This window comes from Platalea leucorodia (assembly GCF_965183815.1).
Source record: "Platalea leucorodia genome assembly, chromosome: 4".
Lineage (NCBI taxonomy): Eukaryota > Metazoa > Chordata > Aves > Pelecaniformes > Threskiornithidae > Platalea > Platalea leucorodia.
Genome location: NC_138826.1, coordinates 38,497,378 through 38,517,940, shown reverse-complemented (window position 1 = coordinate 38,517,940; position 20,563 = coordinate 38,497,378). Strand labels below are relative to the sequence as shown.

General features: G+C 49.4%; 1 protein-coding gene across 5 annotated transcripts; it reads left to right on the top strand.

Moving 5' to 3' along the window:
- The first annotated feature begins 101 nt into the window (after positions 1–101).
- DNAJB12 (DnaJ heat shock protein family (Hsp40) member B12) lies at positions 102–20,131 on the top strand. 5 transcript variants are annotated; one of them, XR_014227947.1, is made up of 9 exons: positions 102–248; positions 3,821–3,995; positions 5,458–5,603; positions 8,729–8,914; positions 10,926–11,005; positions 12,160–12,269; positions 15,405–15,577; positions 16,627–17,766; positions 18,176–20,131. XR_014227947.1 is itself a non-coding variant. In XM_082309825.1 (9 exons), the coding sequence occupies exons 1-8, from the start codon at positions 116–118 to the stop codon at positions 16,746–16,748; spliced, it is 1,125 nt and encodes a 374-aa protein (XP_082165951.1). In that variant the 5' UTR covers positions 102–115; the 3' UTR covers positions 16,749–16,778; positions 18,176–20,130. The 5 variants fall into 5 exon arrangements, 3 of the variants coding, with proteins under 3 accessions (XP_082165951.1, XP_082165950.1, XP_082165952.1); XR_014227948.1 differs by having other exon boundaries at positions 16,627–19,669; positions 20,053–20,105; XM_082309825.1 differs by having other exon boundaries at positions 16,627–16,778; positions 18,176–20,130.
- Positions 20,132–20,563: the final 432 nt, after the last annotated feature.

Here is a 20,563-nt window from a genome sequence, read left to right as displayed (position 1 = left end):
CCTCCAGCCAGGCCTCTCCTCCGTGACGTCCGCACCTCGCTGCCGCGCCGGGGCGGGCCGCCGTGACGCCATCAGGCCGCGCCCGGCCCCGCCCCGCCCGGCCGCCGCCGCCGCCATGGAGTCGAACAGGGACGAGGCGGAGCGGTGCATCGGCATCGCGCTGGCCGCCGCCAAGGCCAACCAGCCCGAGAAGGCCCGCCGCTTCCTGGAGAAGGCGCAGCGCTTGTACCCCTCGCCGCGGGTCCGCGGTGAGCGCCGCGGAACGGGGGGGGGGGGGGCGGCGGGCGGGGGGGGGGGGCGGGCCCGGGGGAGCGGGGCCTGCGCCGCCGCCGCCGCGCCTGACCCCTCACCGCCCCGCGCCTGCGCCCTGCGGCCCGCGGGGCTCGCCGGGAAGGCGAGGCCGCCGCCGCCCGGCCCCGCCCCGTGAGGGGCTGCGGTGGGGCCGGGCGTCCCCCGGCGGTGGGGCCCCCCGCCCCGGAGAGGGGGCTGCCCGGGGGCCGCGGGGACCCCCCCCGGGGCTGCCGGTTACCGGCCGGAACCCGCCACCGCTGGCCCGCGTCTCCCCGGTGCCGCGCATCCTCGGTCGGCGGCCCTTTTCCTTACGGGGGGCGGGCGCGGGGGTGCGAGGAGAGGGCTTCCGTCCGGGGCGGGAAGCGGCGCGCCGGGAGCGGAGCGCCGCGGCTGGCTGCATCCTCCTCTCCCCTTAAATTCCCGCTGTTTTCGCGCCCCTGGGCGGCCCCGCCGGAGCCCCCGCGCCAGCGTGGGGCAAGCGCCGGCGCCCGTTCCGCGCCCCCGGCCCCCGCCGGGCCGCCGCGCCCCGCCGCAGCGCGCCGGGAGCGGAATCTTCCTTCTGGGAGGCCGCCTGCCGTTTTTGGGGGCCTTGGGGGACGATCCCGTTTTCCTGGAAGCCCGGCGGCGCGCGTAATCAACCTGTCGCGACAGCAACCGGGAAGCGGTGTGTAGAAGCAGCCGAACACGGTTCTCTCTCGGCGTGTCCTTAACGTTGCAGAAGTTTATGCAAAGGGCTGTAGACTTTTTTTTTCCTTTCCCTTTTTCACTTTGGCAGACCTCATCTGAGTTTTGATTCTTCGGCTGTGTTTTGCAGCTTGCCTGTCCTGCGGCGAGCCCGAGGCTTCCTGTAATCCTCGCTGCGGTTGCACGAGGCCCCTTCCCGTTCCCCCAAACACAGCCTATCGCCCCGTCCTACGTGTGGTGTGGTTTTCCTTCCCGTTCAGCGTTTATGCTTCTGTAAAATTACTGGCTAGGAAAAGTGACTTTTGGAGGAAAAAAGCATGGCGTAGCACGCAGAAGGGCCCCCCACGACAAGGACTGCTCTTCCTGAGGAGCTCTGCTAGGGCGTGCACCCGAAGAGCAGATCTGGATGACAGCGAGCACCAGTTTGTGATGTAAAGCAGTTGTGTTTTGCCCTGATCCTGTGGCCTGGGACAGCCAGAATAAAAGATGGGATACGTACTGCCAGAGAACTGGAGCGTAGGGGAGGAAAGCAGAGGAAAGGGGGGCAACAGGGCAGGTTAATGTTAAATACAGTGTGCTAATTTGTGGCCAGACCCAGCCAAGCTGCTGGTACAAGTTTCACGCCTGAGCTGCCGTCCAGGGACCCTTTGCTTGACGTCCTGCTGGTTGCTCGCCCGTGCACTTTGGGTCCGTAGTTGGGAAACGTTGCCAAAGATCCCGCAGTTACACAGTGGTTACTGAGTCTTTACGTAGTTCGTCTGCCCCTGGGAAATCTCTTTCTCACGAGTTACGTTGGGTTTGGCAACGATCAGCAGCGTGGACCTTGCACAGCCGGCGCTTCAAACTCTGGCCCTGGCTGGGTCCTACAGGTGTCGTCACAGGATCAGCAGAGTTTTGCAAGGGGATTTCAGCAAAAATGTTCTCTTATGTAAACGCAGCCGGGTACACTGGTATAGACAAAATCCCACTGCTCGCCTTTAAGCGGGAGTTTTGGAAAAATTAACAGAATTTGAACAAATGTTGGCTAATAAGTGAGGAAAAGTGATCCATAGCACGTGCTTGGTGGGGAGTTGAGTTGGCAGAACTGAAAACTAATTCAGCAGTCTCTGCTTCAGTAGTTTAGGAATTTGCACTGTGCCGCGACTGCACGGAGGAGCAGCGTGGCCCTGGGGTGCAGAAGCAATAGGACTGGGCCTGTAGAGCAAAACAGGACTGAGCTGTGGCCGTATGTGGACTTCTGCGGCTGGTTTTGGGTACTACACTACCAAAAATCTCTTGGCAAGCTGTAGGGAACTGAGCCCAAAACAGCAAGAGTGGGGTGGGCGAAGGGAAAGCCTCGTGAGACGAGGTTTAAAACTGCCTGGCGGTTTGCTCCAGGTTTGGAAGGAGCAAAAGCAAAGACTACAATTTTGTGAACACTCTAGTGGTGTAAATATGAGCAAGGGAAGGATTTGTTTTTCTGAAAGACGAAATCCATGAAGCCCCCAAGCTCAAAAGCTCGTCATCCAGTGAGTTACTGCTCGTTAGCCTGCTGTCATTTTTATCCTTCGTCCTGTAACGATTGCCTGTATTGGCTGTTGGATTACCAAGCGGTTTTTTCTTGCCCCTACAAGCTCTGCGGGGCAGATAGGATATCTTGGCTCGTCTCTTGGCCTGCAAGCGTTGTTTGCACTTGCATAAAGAAGGTGATACCCCCGTAGTGCAAGGTCTGTAATGTGCAATCTGCAGGAGGAGATGAAACGTCCTTCTCAGTTCTAGGCTCTGGATAAAGGACTGCAAGCTCGTCAAGTTACTGATGCCTTTGTAAATAACATTGTCTGGTTTTAGTCACGTTACGTGTGCCTGTTCTCTTTAATGGGGATGCAATATATAAACTTTAGAAACTACGGGCATGAAGAGATCAGTCTGATATTTGGTTAAAAAAAGACAAAAATAGTTTAAAAAGATGACGCTATCCAGCTGCCAGGGAAATGCATGATGGAAAGGGACTTCTGTGCTTGGAGGAGCCTCACTTGGTTTCACAGTGTTGTCACCTGTGCGGTTAGGCCAGGCCTGAATGTTTGTCCCCTCTTGGCTGAAAAGGATGGAGGACAGCGTCTGAGCCTTGAAAGGAGAGGCCATGGTCCGCAGCACCTTACCCAATATGCGTGCGCACCCCACTTAAGAAAAGGGAAACTGAATTTATGCAATTGATATTCGGTAATTGAGGGAGAAGATGGTTTTCATAGCTGCGTCTCTGTAGGCAAGGCAGCGCAAGAGAACAAAGCGCTCTTCTGACTCATGCGTTACGGGTCCTACCGTGCTGCCAGCAATCAGTGCTGCAGCTCTCTGTCCCCAAAAGGGGAGTGTCCCCGCGTGACTGGCATCCCACGGTATCATTTTCTAAGCTCTCCAAAGATATGGCGTAATTTACCCAGCACAGTAGACTCTCAAAGGCAGGAGATAAAGAAGAATAATATGCTTTATAATATGCTAGAGAACAAACATGGAAATGCTTCGCTGTTAAGGAGAGACGTGGGGAAAAAAAGGAGAGAACAAGGATGCACCGCTTTGGCGATCCACTGTGGCTCCCGGACTGTCCGGCTGGGTAGTCCTGGGATTTTGGTGGAGGTTGCGTGCATTGGGAGAAGCAGGCAATATTTACAGCAGTAGCCCTCACATCTGAGCAAGAAGCAGCAGGAGCTGAAGGGTTGGGTGAAAAAGTGAGGGTCTTTCTGATGAAGGGTGGGGGGTCTTAGAGCGGTGGCAGAGATGAAGAGGGGTCTCTTTATGGGAGAGTGGGAAGGGCAGATTGAGCTTGGTAGTCTCTTCTTTTTTTTTACTTTTCGTCTTTTTCTTATTTCAGTTCTGCTTGAATCGCTCAACAAGAACGAGCAATCAGCCAATGGCCAGTCCCAATCCAAGGAGTCCACAAATCCTCAGTTCAAGAAAATGAGTGGAGACTTCCCGTCGGCCAACGGAGAGGCTGGTGGGGAGGCCCCCAAGGGCTACACTCAGGACCAGGTGGATGCAGTGAAGAGGTGTGTGTGCAGCTCTCCATGGCTTCAACTCACAGTTTGAGTTTATCATGCGATACCAGTCCATTTTTCAGAATGTTTTAAAGACGTAATGATGGAACGTGAAGGAGGAAGGCGGAAAGAGTAGGTAGAGTTGGACAGCAGCTCATATTCTGTGCCATATAAGGAGATCTGGTCAGCTTTGAACCATATCGAGTGGTTTTTAATTCACTAGGTGTTTAAAAAGGTATCTAGGAGGATTTATAACTCCAGCGGCCCTGGGAGGCAGCTGGGTTGGGTCTACAAGGGATGAGATTTTTTTTCCCCCAAAGGCATGTAGGAGGGCTAGAAGTGTAGGCACGTAGGCCTTTTCCAGGCTGAGGTCCAAAGAGGCATTTTGGATGCATTCATCTCATAGACTTCATGTTAATGTTTGCTTTAGTGTTATTCAGTAATGCTGTGAAAAATCCCATGTGGTCCTGAGATCCTGTAGCTGGAAGTCACAGCCTGTAGCTTGCAGTAGGCAGCCCTCCTGCTCTCAGCTTTGCTCTAGTAGCAAGTGACAGGGCACGTCCTTCCTCTCTCTCGATTATATTCTGCTCGTGGTCTCTCTTAGAGGCCGGTAAAGTAGAAACCTAACGCGGGATGCTTCGCTCTGTTAGCATGATGCACTTATAAAGCTTCTGCTGGAAAGTCCCAGGACATATTTATCCAGTCACCTGTTTTCCCAACCCTGTTTCAAGCCGTTCTTTATTCCTTTCTACCATTTGCAAATACTGGAAGGCACAGTCACTTGGTAAACTTTGTTTAAGGTTATGGGCATGGTCAGAATTGCGCAATAACTGCTCTGGCTAATGGACTTACGGAGATGCTTGTTACGTCATCCATTTCTCCAAAAACCCAGCCTGCCGTATTCTGTCTCATCGAAGTCATGTGAGAAGGAGGAACCATCACTGGGCTGCGAGTGTACCCAGAACGAGCTGGGCTGCGCGCACAGGCCTGGGCAGCTCCCTCTTTCTTCCTCTAGCATTCAGCTGATGTTGTTTTTAGGTCTGTGAATTAACTTGAGTCTGAAGAGAGGGGGGAAAAAAGCCAATAGCCTAGCTATCCTTCAGATCCCAGCCTGCTGTTTGTAGTCCCTCCCAAATAGCCTCCAAAACATGAGCGTGATGAATCTGAAGCTTATTTGCCAATCACATTCTTCAGCAGTTGATATCATTGCCTGAGGAGAGGCCCTTCTACCTCTACTGGCTTGACTTGTTCTGTGAGAGTGTTTGGGTGCTAGTAATGCAGGCACAGCGGGAATGAGTCTGTGAAAAAAATGGGTCACCCTCTGAGGAATTAGAGCTGAGTAAACCAGAGTTCACTGAACAACATCGATCGAAACTGCGATGCGTGAGATGTTGCAGAGTTGACATATTTGATGCAAAGTGGTTTTCACAGCTGAAACTGACTGTCCCGTGTTTTCTCCCCTCTCTGCTGGCAGGGTAAAGCAATGCAAAGATTACTATGAAATTCTGGGAGTAAACAGAGAAGCTTCTGATGAAGACCTGAAAAAGGCTTACCGGAAACTTGCACTGAAATTTCACCCAGATAAGAACCACGCACCAGGGGCTACAGAGGCATTTAAAGGTAAAGAACATTTCCAACTTGGTGATTTGTCCTCAGCTATCAGGTGATGGTGCTGAGTTGGGCTAGCAAGGACTCTTAAAAACAACCTCATGAGTCAGGTAGAGTGAAATAAAGGTCTTAGTAAAGTTGTATCTCTTCTGAGCTGGTTGTATTATGAACATAGTACAGTCTAAGCTTAAAATAATAAACACAGGTTGGCATGGATAGGCTTCACCTCTGCTAGTCAAACAAGGAGAAGCCTTCCTTCCCTTTCTCCTAGCAGCCCTTCCTGTGGGTTGCTCCAGCCTCCTACCACACTGCTTAGGAGGAAATTCCCTCGGGATGTTAACCATCCTGTTTTTCTGGAGAGATGCAGGAGCATTCACCTAGCAGGGAGAAGCTCCAAGTCCTGCAGCCGTCCAGCACGGGGCAGGTGCTGGGGTGCACCGCCGTCTACTGACAAATCCAGTAGAGACCCAGTAAGTTGTGCAGCACCAGAGGCAGCCCTTGGGTTCATGAATCCCTCAAGAGAAACGTTGCTGGGCAGGCCCAATGGCAGGAAACATCTTCAGAACTGGTATTTAGACTCTTCCACTCATTGAGCATTTCAGGCAGCCAGTAAGCCTTCAGGTTTCTAAGCAAGCACTCAGCACCTGATCATTGCAGAAGGCTGCGGATGGAATTGGTGGATAGAAACCCCAGGTGAAAATTTCTAGGGTGAAACTGCCCCGGCCATGCAGCTGAGCCCAGCCAGAAGGTCACCAGGAGCTTCAGTTCTGCTGTAAAGAGCCCGATTCTCAGGGCCTCTCTACAAATGCAGCAGGGATATTTCCTGGGTAATAAGATACCTTAAAACCGGAGTAATTTTCCAAGAGAAATGCTACTGCTTGGAACATATAACCCCATTTTCCTTTGCAAGCTGTGGAAGTTTGATTATTATCGTTGAGCTAAACGGAGAACTTCTTGATGCCAGTTGTACAGCACTGATTTTGCAGTGTTAAGCCATTTAAATACCGTGGTCTGATTCAGGCCGTCTTGGGAGTGAAATGCATGAGACTTCTGCTGGAGCAGGGAGCAAGGCTAGCCTAGTGTGAGTGCATTGATACAGTATTCGGGTAAGCCTCTAGTAGACATGAATTCAGCAGTAAAAGTCTTATGTAAGGTTTGTTCAGGTCTTTTAAGACTTAAATCCGTAACTGATAAGTGTGTTGCTGTTAGCAAATAACGAGCTGACCCCCAGCTACTTGGGAGAGCCTGTTTTAATGTGGGGGCCAGATTAAAGAGTGAGCATCTGCAGACATCTATCTACGCCGCATGTGCAGTAAGCCGCTGTTCGATAGTTTATCCTTCAGTCCTTGCTAAGTGGCGAAAGGCAGGTTTCTTCACCTGTAATCTTAAATAATGATGTTTGCCAAAGGCTTTGACAAGAGTTACATGCCAGAAGTCGTGCGTTAAGCAAGGTGCCCTTTATCCTCCACTGCAGAGCTATCTGCTCCCAGGTTATCTCTCCTCCAAGCCTTGCCTCGTTGGCTCCCCTGTCCTCTAGCCCCCAAGCTGAGCTCCTAGTTTGCAGGGCTCGCTGAAGTCCAGCTGTTTGGTTCCAGAGGGTGAAGGGGGAAACGTGCACTACTATGAGGATTTTGGTTAATTTTTTCTTACGTTGATGTATTAGCTGAAGTCTTGGCATTCGTCTTCCCAGTGACAGCTGATAAAGCGTTACGTCTTGTCCTGAGACCTTGTTTCAGTCCATAGTTGCAGTTGGCTGCAGTCTGTCTCGTAGCAGACTTGCATCACTGCCTTTGGCTGACGTTGGAAAAAGAGTTGAACCTGGCTACTTTGAGCTAAAATCCTGATTGGGAATGAGGTGTTTCTTGGGCTTTGTCAGCAGAAAGTCAGACAATGAACAAAACCCTGAACCGCTCCATTTTCATTGCTTAACCTCACAGTTTGAAAGAACAAGCTAATATGCTGAGAGTCAGTCCTTGTCGTCCGGCTTCCTTGCCTGGTTGTAGAAATGTTTGCTCTGCGAGCACTAATTGTAACCAAGAGGGAGAACAAGTGTATTGACATTACATCCTCCACACTCCAAATCTCTAGTCCGAGAAGAAACCATACACCTCTATCTGACTAGCGGCAAAATGTTGAATCTTGGAGTTAATATCCTCCAAAGGCCACGTATCTCCCTTTTCTATCACTTCTGCCCCTACCTTTTATACACCAGGCAACTACTGCCGTGAACCTTTTTGCCTCCTTGCGACACGGGGAGGAGAGAGGATAGGCTCTGCAGTCACGTCGGGAGGCTTTTGGTTGGTACAGAGGGGAAGCGGTAAGCTAGAACACGTCGAGAGAGAAGTACAGAAATAGGGGGGCGGCAGACAGACGGTCTGGTAGAAAGGCTCAAACGTGCTGAGGCTGGAAGGAGAGTGACCTGGGGAACTGGCAGGGGTTTAGTTCCAGTACATTTCCACTGTCACGGGCGCTGGTTAACAGTCCCGGTAATTAGGCACCTTACTTCTGGCATCTGGAAATTTTGAAATTCATAGCTGACAGACACAACTTCTAGCCAACGTTTCCTTACTAGCTTTTATGGGAGGTTTTAAAGTCTCTTTCAGTGATCTAGCTCGTATTTAAATTCTTTGCAGTTCTGGTTTTAGGCTATGACATTGAATTCCCTTAATGCCACTTTTGAATAAAATTTGGCAACTAAAATTGTATTTTCCTATACAGTTGATTACGGCTGAAGGATTTGGGCATTAGTTGTCGAAAAGAAATAACAAGTTTAATTAAGTGAAACGTGTAGCTGCTCTACTACCAGTATTTCCTTCGCAATTCATAGTTTCATTCATCTGAGAGGGTTTCTCTAGGGACTTATACCGAATTCATACCAGTCATATCATAACGTCTTCATTTGAATTAATTAAGGCCTTTTTCATTGAGTCTCTTGGTGTGGTTTCCTTCTGTCTGTGTTTGCCAGAGAAGCATGCCAGGTACTAGTGCTGCGCCGCTGAAGTAGCCTGTTGAAAAGACGTGGGTAGTTGAGAATCTCATTTGTGTAACGAGAAAGGCAAGTCCTGGCAGTTTGCAGGGCTAAATGTATTATCTGCAGAAGAAAGAAGCTAATTGCTTCCTTATTGTCAATATTTCAGCCATTGGTAACGCGTACGCGGTATTGAGCAATCCAGAGAAGAGGAAGCAATATGACCAGTTTGGAGACGAGAAACTCAACCCAGCTCGGCACGGGCACAGTCACTCAGACTTCCACCGCGGGTTTGAGGCAGACATCTCCCCCGAGGACCTCTTCAACATGTTTTTTGGTGGTGGTTTTCCTTCTAGTAAGCACGTTAAACCTTAATCTCTTGAATGAGACACGATCGTTTTGACAGAGCAACAATGCAGTAGTGATTTATTTGGCCATGCAAGGATTGCTGAGTTGGATGAGAGAGAGTTCTCCTTCACACATGACCTAAACGTGACCTAGAGTTTTCTAAATTGTTCAGATGGGTACTTGGAGAACTCAGCATCCAGCAGGTAATACCATCAGAGCTGGACTTCTTCCCAACTTCAGGTATTTGTTTGCATGCTGGCAACATTAGCTGTTATTAGGTTGGGTTGAATGTTAGAACAAAAAATGACTTGTTTTAAGGCTAGTTGTAAAAATAATCCTATTTTGAAGAAGGCTTTTCTGCCTGGTGGTTTTAGAAGTTAAATCTTCTCATGAGAACAAACTATGGGAATGCCTGAGCCTTGTTCTTGGTCTGTCTGCTCTGTCACGCAGCTGAAGCAGTTTCTCTGAGATCAGTGTCCACTTCCTTCTTTCCACTGTGTCCCATAAAAAAGAGGAAAGTGTTATTTCTTTTAAAGCATAATTTAAAACCTCTTGAATTGAAAATTAAATCTGTATCCTGTCTGTCCACAGTGCTGATCATGGTTTGGGTAGCAGGAAAGGACCGAGTGACTGTTCCTTCACTTGATCAGTTCCGATCAAAAAGACATAGATTTAATACAAGGATAAGGGTATTTTAGAAGACTCCCTTGTATTCACTCTAGTCATATTTGACTGGCAGTGGAGGCAGTGGTTATTTGACCTCTGTGGACCAACTTGGAAAAATAAATATTTTTGTTTCAGTTCAGAAGATTTACTCCGGTAGCTCTTTCCTATCTGGTACGTAAGAATTCACACCCTAACGTCAAGTACTTGCAAAGGCACCTTGAGCCTTTTGCAGCATTCATGTTCTGCCTGTCAAAGAGGTAAAGCTACTCCAGTAAAAACAGCAGGTTGCTATTTTAGCTTGGTCTTTTTTTCCTTTCCTCACTGTCCCAAGAGAATTCAGGACCGCTTTCTCAGCTGGCCTCCCTTTTCAGCTGTAGTTTTGACATTTAAAACAAGACATGGAAGAGCTCTGGTTTTAGGGTCAAAAAACTACCAAAACTATTTCTTTTTGTAATTGGTTTTAATCAAAAGTAAATTCAATTAGAAGCAAGGAGGCCTGTACAAGTTATTCTCTCTCCGTAGCTGACCCTGCTTTGAGCAGGAGGTCACTTCCAGCCTGAATTTTCATATGATCCTACAAAACCCTATAGACGAATCTCTGTGCCCACCACCAGTTCGCCTTCAGACATACCTGCTCAGTACACCTTAGGAATTCTCCTTTTTCAGCTGTGGCTTATATAGCTCATTTTGTAAATGCTGGCTTCAGGTGATGAATAGAATTTTTTGTATGAATTCTTCTATCAGTCTCCTGTGGAGTCCCGTATTTGCTTCGCCCTAAAGTTACAGCCTTCTCTGTCAAGACAGCATGATGGAGTGGCTTGAGTCAGGGGCTTCGGCCATGTGGCCTGCTGGCCAAAACCACGGACGTGCACCTTGTACGCTGGGACATACGCAGGGATCTCAGGAATAGCCCAAGTCTGTCAAATCACCATTTCACTGAGACATCCAGCTTCAGCCTGGAAGCAGCCCGGCCGGGCAGATGTGCTGTCCTTCTTCCAGCTCTGAACTGGCTGGCACGCTGCTGGCTACGTGAAGTAGGCTGAACTGAGAGCGGTGGTAATGGCAGACCAGATCTAAGTGTGGGCACAGCATGCATTCCTTTACAACCTCTATGTCCTTACATCTTTGCTGAGTGTGGCCCCAACCAAAGAAACAGATGAAGCCCATTCTGACAATGGTCAAAGTTAAAATTCCTGAATTTGCTGTCGTCAGCACCCAGTCTACTTTTTCCTACTGTGTTTTTATTGGTGAGGCTGACATGGAACATGGCCACCTTTTGAGCTTCCTTCCCGGCCAGCCAGCACCATCTTACGTACTCTGACTTTTGTGTAACAGTTTTCTTTTGCCTGTAGGTAACGTTCACGTATACAGCAATGGCAGGATGCGATATACCTACCATCAGAGGCAGGACAGACGAGAACATCAGGGTGACGTAAGTGGAGAACAGGCGGGGGGCTGGGAGTCTAAAGGTTTTTCTGATACATGAATTGCGAGCTAGTTGGTGTGGCTGTCTTGTGAAACAGTCCTGCTTGTTTCCACCCCCTGAACAGAAAACTGGAGTCATGGGAAGTGAGCTGCCTTCAGTGTTTACACCAAGTTGTGGTTTAATTTACTGGTGGTTGTTCTCCCAGGACTCTCATAGCTGTTGTCCAGTGGGGAGAACACTGGTGTGTCTTGAAACAGTGCCGCCTTGAGATAAGGTTGCACCAGTAAAGTGTACGTGTCTTTACCACAGAATAAGCATTTCCTTTCTGATTTAATTCTATAATTTCAAAAGGTAAATCCACTTTTCAGATAATATGGATACCCATGGCTCCTCCCAACATGAACTCATTCTCCCTTTTATTCCAGTATTGAAGATGAGGTGTTTCTCATCTGTGATGCTTAATTAACCAGGAAGGCACTTTATAGCGTGAGCTATTTTTATGTTTTCCCATCACAGAAAATCTAAGTATATCTCCAGCACTCCAAGCCCTCTGGTCTAGAGAAGTGAGAATGAGGGACTTAGTATTTAAGAGACCAGGGTTATGTATTGAAGATGACTATTTTCTGGGGATAGCCAATTATATTTTCTAAAAACAAACAAACAAGAACTTAATGAATATTTTTTCTCAAGCTTAAAGGGGAAAGTGTACTCTACTGGAACTGGAGGGAGCTCAGGAGGTGAGGTAGAGGGGGAGTTACTTTAATCTGACACTGAAGAGCGGAGAAGGCTTTCCATAAAACCAGTTCTGCTCGCTAGCAGAAGCGGGACAGAAACCACGTATGCTCTAGAAAAACAAAATACGGGCATGAGGCTTTTGACATTCACTCACAAGGTTCCCCCTGCCAGTCCCCTCTGCCCTTTGTCACATCCAGAGAAGGCGCAGTGCGTTTGGACCTTTGGAGTCACGCTGCCCTTTCTGGAGGGGAACTGTGGGCTGCTGGGTTCCCCTCAGTTATTTTGGGGTGCCTCCTAAGCCGAGTGCCTGCAAAAAGCATGAGAATCGAGGTTGTGTTAGGGCTGGGAGGGAGGGAGAGCAATGCTATGGGATCCTTGCGTACAAGTGTACGGTGGCACTCCACTGTGTGTTTCTGTTCCTTCAGGGTGGCCTTGGGTTGTTTGTCCAGCTGATGCCTATCCTCATCCTGATCATTGTGTCTGCTCTCAGCCAGATGATGGTCTCCAGCCCACCCTACAGTTTGAGCCAGAGGCCGTTAGTACCCGTTACTCTAAAACTTACCTCGCTGGGGAGGCGGGTGGGTTCTGGAGGGCAGGGTGGCGTGACGGGGTAGGGATCTGGGCTCTCTGTTTTTCCTGTCTTTTGGGGCTTTTTTGCTATATCTCATCACACTGTTGCTCTTGCTGCCAGATGTCTCGCACATCAGTGAAGGCCTCCTGGTTCTCAAACAGGTCTTGAGGTGGAAGGTGTGGGCAAGGTTGGAGGGTGCTCGCTCGCCTAAGGGAGGATGTTCTTTGACAGGGACCTCTTGCAGCCCGTACCCACAGCTGGGGGTGTCTGTCCTAGAGAGGGACAGACTAAATGACTTTGAGAGACTGTAGCCCAGCACTGAGATCCCATATGCAGAATGAATTGAGATGTAGAGTTAAATTGGAGTGGGAAAAACAAGCCAGATCTGTTCCTCATGAAAGCCTCAGTTTATGCCTAGTACAAAGCAATAGAGAAGAATGAATAAAAGACACTCCTGTAGAGTACAAGACACTCCCAGAGAAATCCCCTGTTTTTGAACTCTTAATCTTGCTATGAAGTAGCTACGGCCAGACATTTACTATGCGAAAATGAAGCTGTTTCATTCTAGACCCTGTGGAAATGCCCCGATCTGCTCACTTGGCTGACAATTGAAATGAGTCTTTATTCTTACTCACTTTGCAGTGCCAATGAAGAATGGGGAAACGGGCTTGATTTCTGGCTGCTTGCATCATTCTTGACAAAAGGTTAATGTATTTTCAGTGGAAGTTCCTTATGTGTATTTAAAGGGGGTAGACTTGGTTACAGCCAGTGGGCCCTGTTTAGTTTCACAAGTGACAACATTTGCCATTGATGATGTTAAATACTATAAAACCCAGCTTAGCTTTCGGGTCCAAGGTAAAGACTACAACATTAGTGCCTGGAACCGAAAGATGGAGCGCTTTTGAAGAGGGCACAGTTAAGGGTTATTCTGACAGGCTAAAGAGTATTGAGATGTGATTTCTGCAATTGATATTAGGGCTATAAAATTAAGCATTATATGTGTATAACAGTTTGTTTTATACTGGTGAAGAGGTGGTTTATGGGGTGAGAAGACGTTCAACGGAGGGCAGCTTTTAAGTGGGATTTGCTTCCAGCCTTGTCAGCTGTCAGAGGAAAGCCATCCCTGAGCCCCAGGTGTTTCTCTGCTGCTTGGTTCCCCGTTCCCTGTGCTGTCCCAGTCTCTGGGTGCTCGGGGAGCAGCAAGTAAGCTCATTTCCAAGTTTGGATTTGGACAAGAACAGCAGATGAGCTGATCCAGTCCTCCGTCATCCTTCCTGAGTGACCAAGGCACTTCAGATGAAATTAGCTCGGGAGCAAAAGGCGTGCTGTGCCGGCAGGCGGTGCTGCTCTCTTGCTCGCTCACGCGCGCAGGCAGCCAGGCCCCTTCTGCTGCCTGATGTAAAGGGAAATGCTGCGCTTGGCTGTCGTTTGGCAGAAAGCTGGAGCTCTGAACTCGCTGAGCAGGAGGCGAGAAGCTTTTGAACCTGGTGAGGTTTTAATGGCACATGGAGATTTTAATGCCACTTCTTGATAGTGAAGCTGTCACTGAGAAAGGCAGAGTCCTAAAGAACCATTTGTCACTCTGTTGCCTTTGTAAATCTCTTCCAAAAATTAGCTTTCTGCCGAAAGACCTGTCTAGTTGTGGGCCTGTCTGTGCCGCCCTGCTCTTCAATAACACCTCATCGAATTTGCCTGACTTAATTGCATGTGTGACTTCAGGTGGCAGGTTTCTTGCACCAGATCCTGCCCTTATTTTCATGCTTTACACTCAAGCATGCTGCTGAAGCTGTGCAAGCTTAAACACCCCTCCTCTGAGGGCACGCTTTGTAGCTTCCGTAGTTCATCTTTGTACAGAGGAGGAATATGAACTTTGGGAGAGTATAGGGCTCTGTCTTGACAGGTAAAATAGTGAAGTGAGCTTCTTCCAGACTGCATCTCTGCCAGGAGGCGCTGCCGGAGATGCGTTAGCCTTTGTCTCGAAAAATGCCAAGAGAACTTTTTGGTCCTGTTCAGTCTATCCGGTTACCCACCACTCGTCCCTGAGTGCTGGACCTTGATGAAACGTGCAGGAGTCTTTGAATCACTCCTGTAAACCCTGATAACAGACTGAAGGGCGAGCCGGATGAGTTAATGTTTATATACCTAGCTTAAGAATCAGGCTCGCTTTTAATGCAGCAGCCAGCTGGTATTTATTATGGGAAACTTTGGGCACGTCTCCAAATGGAGCTGTTCCTGATGAATCCAGCGTTTGGGCACAGGTCCTGCGTTACAGCTTGCAAACACGCCCTAGTGAGTATCTCTAGGTTTGCTGGAGTGTTGGGGAAAATAAGTACAGGGCTCTGTCTGAAATGCAAATCCACGGGGATAGGGTACGAAGAGATTTCCTTCTAGAAAGTGCTTTCTATACTAGTCGGTGCAGGCTCGAGTGCAGAGCAGGTCTAATTTTGTTCTTGCAGCAACAGCGTTCGTTGCAGCATGTGACGTGGTAGAGGAAGCTGACGCTCTTGGGGTTAGCAGATATCTTAGCAGAGGAGACTGGGTTCGACCGACGGGCAGCCTTGCTGAGCAAGGAGGGCTGCTGGGGAGCTGTGACAGCCAGCCCCTGCTCTGCCCTCACCTCGGCGCTGCCGTGCTCCTCCACGCAGGCGCCGTTCTGCCTCACTGGCTGCTCTCGCCCTGCACCGCACAAGCATCAGCCTCTGAGCTTTGTAACCATCCTTAGGGCTCACCGCCAAAAACAGATGATGGTGTTGTCAGCAAGGAAATTGCAGAGGGATTTAATTAGTGCTGAAAATTCTAATGAACACTTTATTTTAAGTGGGTTTAGGCCTTGGGCAATCTGCCTCAGAGTTATGTCTGTATTCAGAGCTCTGCCCACCTAGCTAGAGGCATGGCAGGTTTTCTCTCCCTGTGTTGGCGTTTCGTTTCCACCAGAAATGCTTCTCCTTTCCAAACCTTCGAGTCTGTGGATGCATAGGAGCGATGTATGTTTTCAGCGGTTTGGTATCGTGGCGCGTTGTGCATTATAAAGAGGTGGGAGCTTTTTGCTCTGCCCTTGAAGTGTGTCCTACACAGTTCTGACTCTTCTCCCTGAACTAGGTCTGTGGGTCACATACACAGGAGAGTGACAGAGCACTTGAAAGTCGTTTACTACGTATCTGAGAACTTTGCAGATGAATACACGGGCACGAACCTGAAAAATGTTGAAAGGAGCGTGGAGGACGACTATATTGCAAACCTTCGAAATAACTGCTGGAAAGAGAAGCAGCAGAGTGAGTAGTGTGGGGTCGGGAGCGGAGGGTCTTGGCTGCTGCATGAGGTCAGCTTCGGAAAGGTTCCTTTACTGGGGACTGAGTTAGGCTAAAGTTATACTTCAACATGGTGCGAGTACATTTCCTGTGTTGTTGGCTTTTTTTTCTATCTACGACTTCATGACAAATCCAGTATGTGGGGTTTTTTTGTTTTGTTTTGTTTTGTTTTTTAATGCTGCTGTAGAACTGGTCAGACAGGAGTTGTGCCCCGGAGGTTCCCTGCAGTGTCAGTAGGATATCTCTGATTTCCAGTAGAGGGGGAAGGTTGCAGCCATCTCATTTTCAGGAGGCCCTCGATAGCTCTGCGTAATATTTTAGTTGTTCGAGGACCATGTCTGAAAGGCTGCTGCCCGTGGTGTCCTCCATCCCGCATCTCATCCCTGCTCAGAAGGCTGTGGTGGCAGCACGGACGTGGCCTTGCGTGCTGCTGAAGGCACGCAGGGTTAGGAGGGACGGCTACCCAGCCAGGCAGCCTGGGAGATGATCTGGCCATCTAGCCGGGCAGCAGAGTGTGGCGAGGGCAGCAAACTGTTTGCCAAGTCCCAGGGGCAACCTGACTTCTCTGCCCGCCCGTTCCCAGCAGGTGATGATCACAGTTCTTGGAGCAGTGGCCAGGGGAGGACTTGAGCGCCTGGGATGCAGGAGGGGCTGTTAGAGCCCCCAGCGGTGCCAAATGAGGCCGATACACCAAGCTCTAAGCCTCTGTGTTTCTTCTTTCCCGTGCTGCTGGAGTAACTTCTGTGTAGGCTGCCTAACGTGCCTCCTGGGACTAGAGGCAGGTCCCGTCAGGTTCCTAAGGCTTTCCCTGGGATGGATGAGCTGTCAGCAGATATTACGCCCATCCTGTCCTAAAGGGCACGGGGCATTTCCTCAGCCTCGTCCTGTGCTTCAGCTAGCCTTGAAGAACTTGAGGTGCCTCCTGTTCCCAGCAGAGCCCGTGGTGGGACGTGGCCTGGTGGGTGGGTCTCCTTCCACATCGCCTCTGTAACGCCGGGCTTTTCCCTTTGCAGAGGAAGGCTTGTTGTACCGGGCACGCTACTTTGGAGACTCGGATCTGTACCAGCGAGCACAGAAGATGGGCACCCCCAGCTGTAGCAGACTGTCAGACGTTCAAGCCTCTTTGCATGGATAGTCACCGCCTGCCTGCTCAGCAGAGGTCTAAGTACGAGCTGGTGATGCTTCCCCTGGCAGCGGAGCAGGGCACGATAGCGCTTTTCATACTTACTTAAATCTCCGTTTGAGAGACAGATCTTCACGAGTCTCCTCTGGATACACACACGTCACGAGGGGAAGCACCCCCCTCCGTCAAGCATATACTCGTTAATTGGGAAATTGATTTTGTTTAGTTTGCATGTCGGCACCCTTGGCTCTCTCCAAGCTCCCTGTTTTCTCTGGCACTGTCAGTGTTTGGTCTCTAGGAACAGAGCAAAAGCCCCAGGCGTGTTGGCAACTCAGCTCTGGTCTCGTCAACTGCGCATTCGATACAGCGGCCGTGCACGCCTCGGCTGGTTGGAAGTTTTTTACCGGCCGTGGCAGCCAGCCGCCACGTTTTAATGAACCTTTTTTTGGTTGCTTTATTGTCTGTTTTACTGAAAAAGCTGTTATCCCCCGGCACTTGAAGCAACATGATGACAGGGAACAGACTCCTACCAAACAGATGTTCCTTGCCCCCCTCTTGCCTTCCCATGACGCTCGAGGAGAACAAAGCAAATGGCCAGAGTTCACAGCAGGTTGTAGAAGTAACTTGCTGCGTTGAACTGGGAATCAAAGTAAAAAGAAAGAGCTGAGGGGGAGTCTGGAAGACTCGGGGGTTGGAGAGCTTGAATTAAGGCGAGCCCAGATAGCACGCGTGAGACGGGGTGTGCTGGGTCATGGGACAACTGCACAAAAATAATGAAAAAAATTGGCACGGGGCGAGGAGTCTTTTTTCTGCTTAATTATCTGGGCTGATTTCACCTACCAGATGCTGCTGGGATGGCTGTACAACATACAGAATCCCTCCTGCCACAAAATTATTTGAAAACAGGGTTTCTATAGAAAAAAAATTGGAGGTGAAGCTTGCACCAAGTGTTAGTTGTACGGACACCATTTAGGCTTACAAAGACTTCTTGGGGACGTTGGACATCTGTCTGCTCGATTTGTAGACACAAGTAAGGAGGTTTAGCAGGGGAGTTTTTGTTTGGTTTTTATTTTCCTTGGCAAAGTCAGCACATCTGAAAGCTTGGCTCTTAAAGCAAATCCTCTGGGTCACGTTCGGCATTTTTTTGGGTGTATCCTGTTTTTGGAACCATTCTTATCTTGATACGCCCTCTCTCTTGTTTTGATAACTGAGCCTCTTCTTTCAGGATAGACCGGCATTAATTGCCTGCTTTTTTTTAATTCCCTCTCTGTACCCGTGGTCTGAAAAGAGAACTGCTCTTAGGCAGAGGGCCTGCCGCCGACTGAAATAGCGCGACTGAAAAAGCCACCGCCTGTAACGTGGGGGGGGGAAGGAAGGGGGAGGTACAGTGACGTGCGATTGTCCGGAGACTGACACCCCGCTACCGCTTTTGTTCCCAGACTCTTGAAATGCCTGAAGACTTTTGGTGAAGTGCACTGAGCCGAGGTGACAGACTTGATATTTAAAAGAATCAAACCTTATCTTAAAAATGGAATCGGAGAATTAGCAACGCACAACTGCCCTCTTTCTTCTCTCTGCCTGTCTCCGCCGTTCGACCTACGTCTCAGGCATTGATTAGGACAGGAAATCAAGCTGCCCGCCTTCCTCCTTCCCCTCCGACACTGCTAGCGAGCGACAGTCTCGTTGCTCCTGGGATCCCACCACCCCGAGAACAAACGCGTAGAGTGTAAAATAACACAAACTAACTGCAGAAGCCATCAAGCAGAAGGAGACCCTTCGCGACTGCGCTGGTCACTGCCGATGGAGAGAGAAATTGGACAATTTGGTGAAAACAGAAAACTTTAAAAAAAAAAAAAAAGAGGAGAAAATATAATCTATTTAGAATTAATTTATAGCTGTATATATGTTGTACTTTTAAACTATGCAGGGGTTGGATGATTAAATTATTTTGTTTTGTGCCCGGTTTGGTAAACAGGGAAGCAGGAAGTCTCTTCCCGGGGTGTCTCGCTCTGCAGCACTTTCCTGCCTGACACACTAAAACGAGAATCACTTCGCAGTTACTGTACTTTGCTTTCTGGAGGACAGCGGCGTTTTGCGGCTTGGGATGTCGATACCTGCCTTTTGGGCTTTAATCAAAGAAATTCCAGATCTGTAGGGGGTAACAAAGAAATGGGGAAAACTGTCCAGATTTGGGGTGTGGTTTTGCAGCGTTGGCAGAAGCTGCAGCAGGTCAGCTGAGCCCCGGCGTCGCACTCCGTGACGGGAAGGATTGTCCTGGATGGTTTTTGCTCATCGGTCGTTGGGTTTATTTGTGCACGTAACTTTTTTTTTTTTTGCAGAGTCTGCTTTAATTTTGCCTCGTAATCAGCGTGCGGCGTTCGTTCTGTAAAGAGGGCTTTCCACGAGCCGTCTCCCTTTGTTGTTTTTTATTTTTTGTGTGTGTGTGTGTGTGTGTGAACACTTGTGGTTCCTCACCCACCAGCACTTCTGTTTGCAACGTGGCCGTGGCCTTGACACCCTATCTCTAACGTTTCCTAGAGGAGACCTGTAAAATACCGCTAATTCATAAGAAACGGAGCTTTCTATTGCTTCTGTTGAAAGAAGTTTTGCCGGGGGAGATCGGAGGGTGCCCCTGGTATCTCCTCGGACCCCGCCTGAGCTCTGCAGCACGTCTCTCACTCAGTCGCCGTCGGGCAGGACTGTCGTTAGGGCAGCAGGAGGACGCTCGAGGTTAGGAGCTGTCTCTTCAAAGCAAAACCGGCACGAGCAGAGCTACCTCCCGTGGAATAAACTGGATTTTTTTTTTTTTTTTTGGTACTCTGCAGTTCATTTTTGTTTAAAGATATTTCCAGTAAGAACCGTCCCCTGACACCGTCAGGGGAATGAATCAAAAGTGTGGCAGCTCCCGGGTGGGGTGGCGGAGGCTGGAAGAGGTGAGAGTTACGGTGGTTTTATTTCTTTATTGTTAGGAATCCATGTGCTCTGTCTTTGGCTATTTATTTATTTTGCAAAATATCAGCCCTCCTGTTAACTGCAAGCCTTATTATCCCACAGCCACCACGACTTGGACCTGATTTTTAAGGGTTTTCTTTTCCTTTTTTTTTTTTTTTAAATGATTCCTTCACCTTTGGAAGGAATGGGGTGGAAGTACGGCATTTGGCAATAGCTCGTAATAGGCTAGCTGGCATGAAGAGATCAGGGGGAGGGGGTTAAACAAAAATCATGTTCGCAGAAGGTGCTGAGTGTCTTGCACAACGGCATTCCTTGCCCAGAGCCTGCCCGCCAAAACATTTTGATTTTTTTTTTTTCCAAGTAGATATCCATGGATAATAACGAGCGAGAAGGCGTAGATCCTAACGGATGCTCACAGAGGCTGTATCTCAATTTAGAATTAATTATACAGTTGTACATCTATAAATAAATGTTTATAATGTGAAAGGCTCTGGCTGTGTTGGTGTCCTGCGGATCCTTGCCCCAGCCAGCTCCGGTTTTACAGCTCCTTCTTCATGCCACCTTCGTTGCATCTGCACCGGCACTCGGTAAATGAAATTTGGCATCTTTGCCATCCCGGCGAGTCCAAGTGGCTGAGAGCTCCAGCGCTGCAGGAGGCTGCAGGGGCCCCCCCGGCGTGGGAGAGGGAAGGACGGGGAGAAGATGGAGAGGAGGCGGTGCCCACTGAGATAGCCGTGGGGCCTGGCAAGGTGATGGTGAACGCTCACTGGGACGTCTTTGCTTCAAACTGGTTCCACTGGGATGCTCCCAGCAGGGTGCCTCGTGCCGGGGGGACCGTGCCTTCTTCCCCTCCCATTGAAGTGCTGCTATTTGCC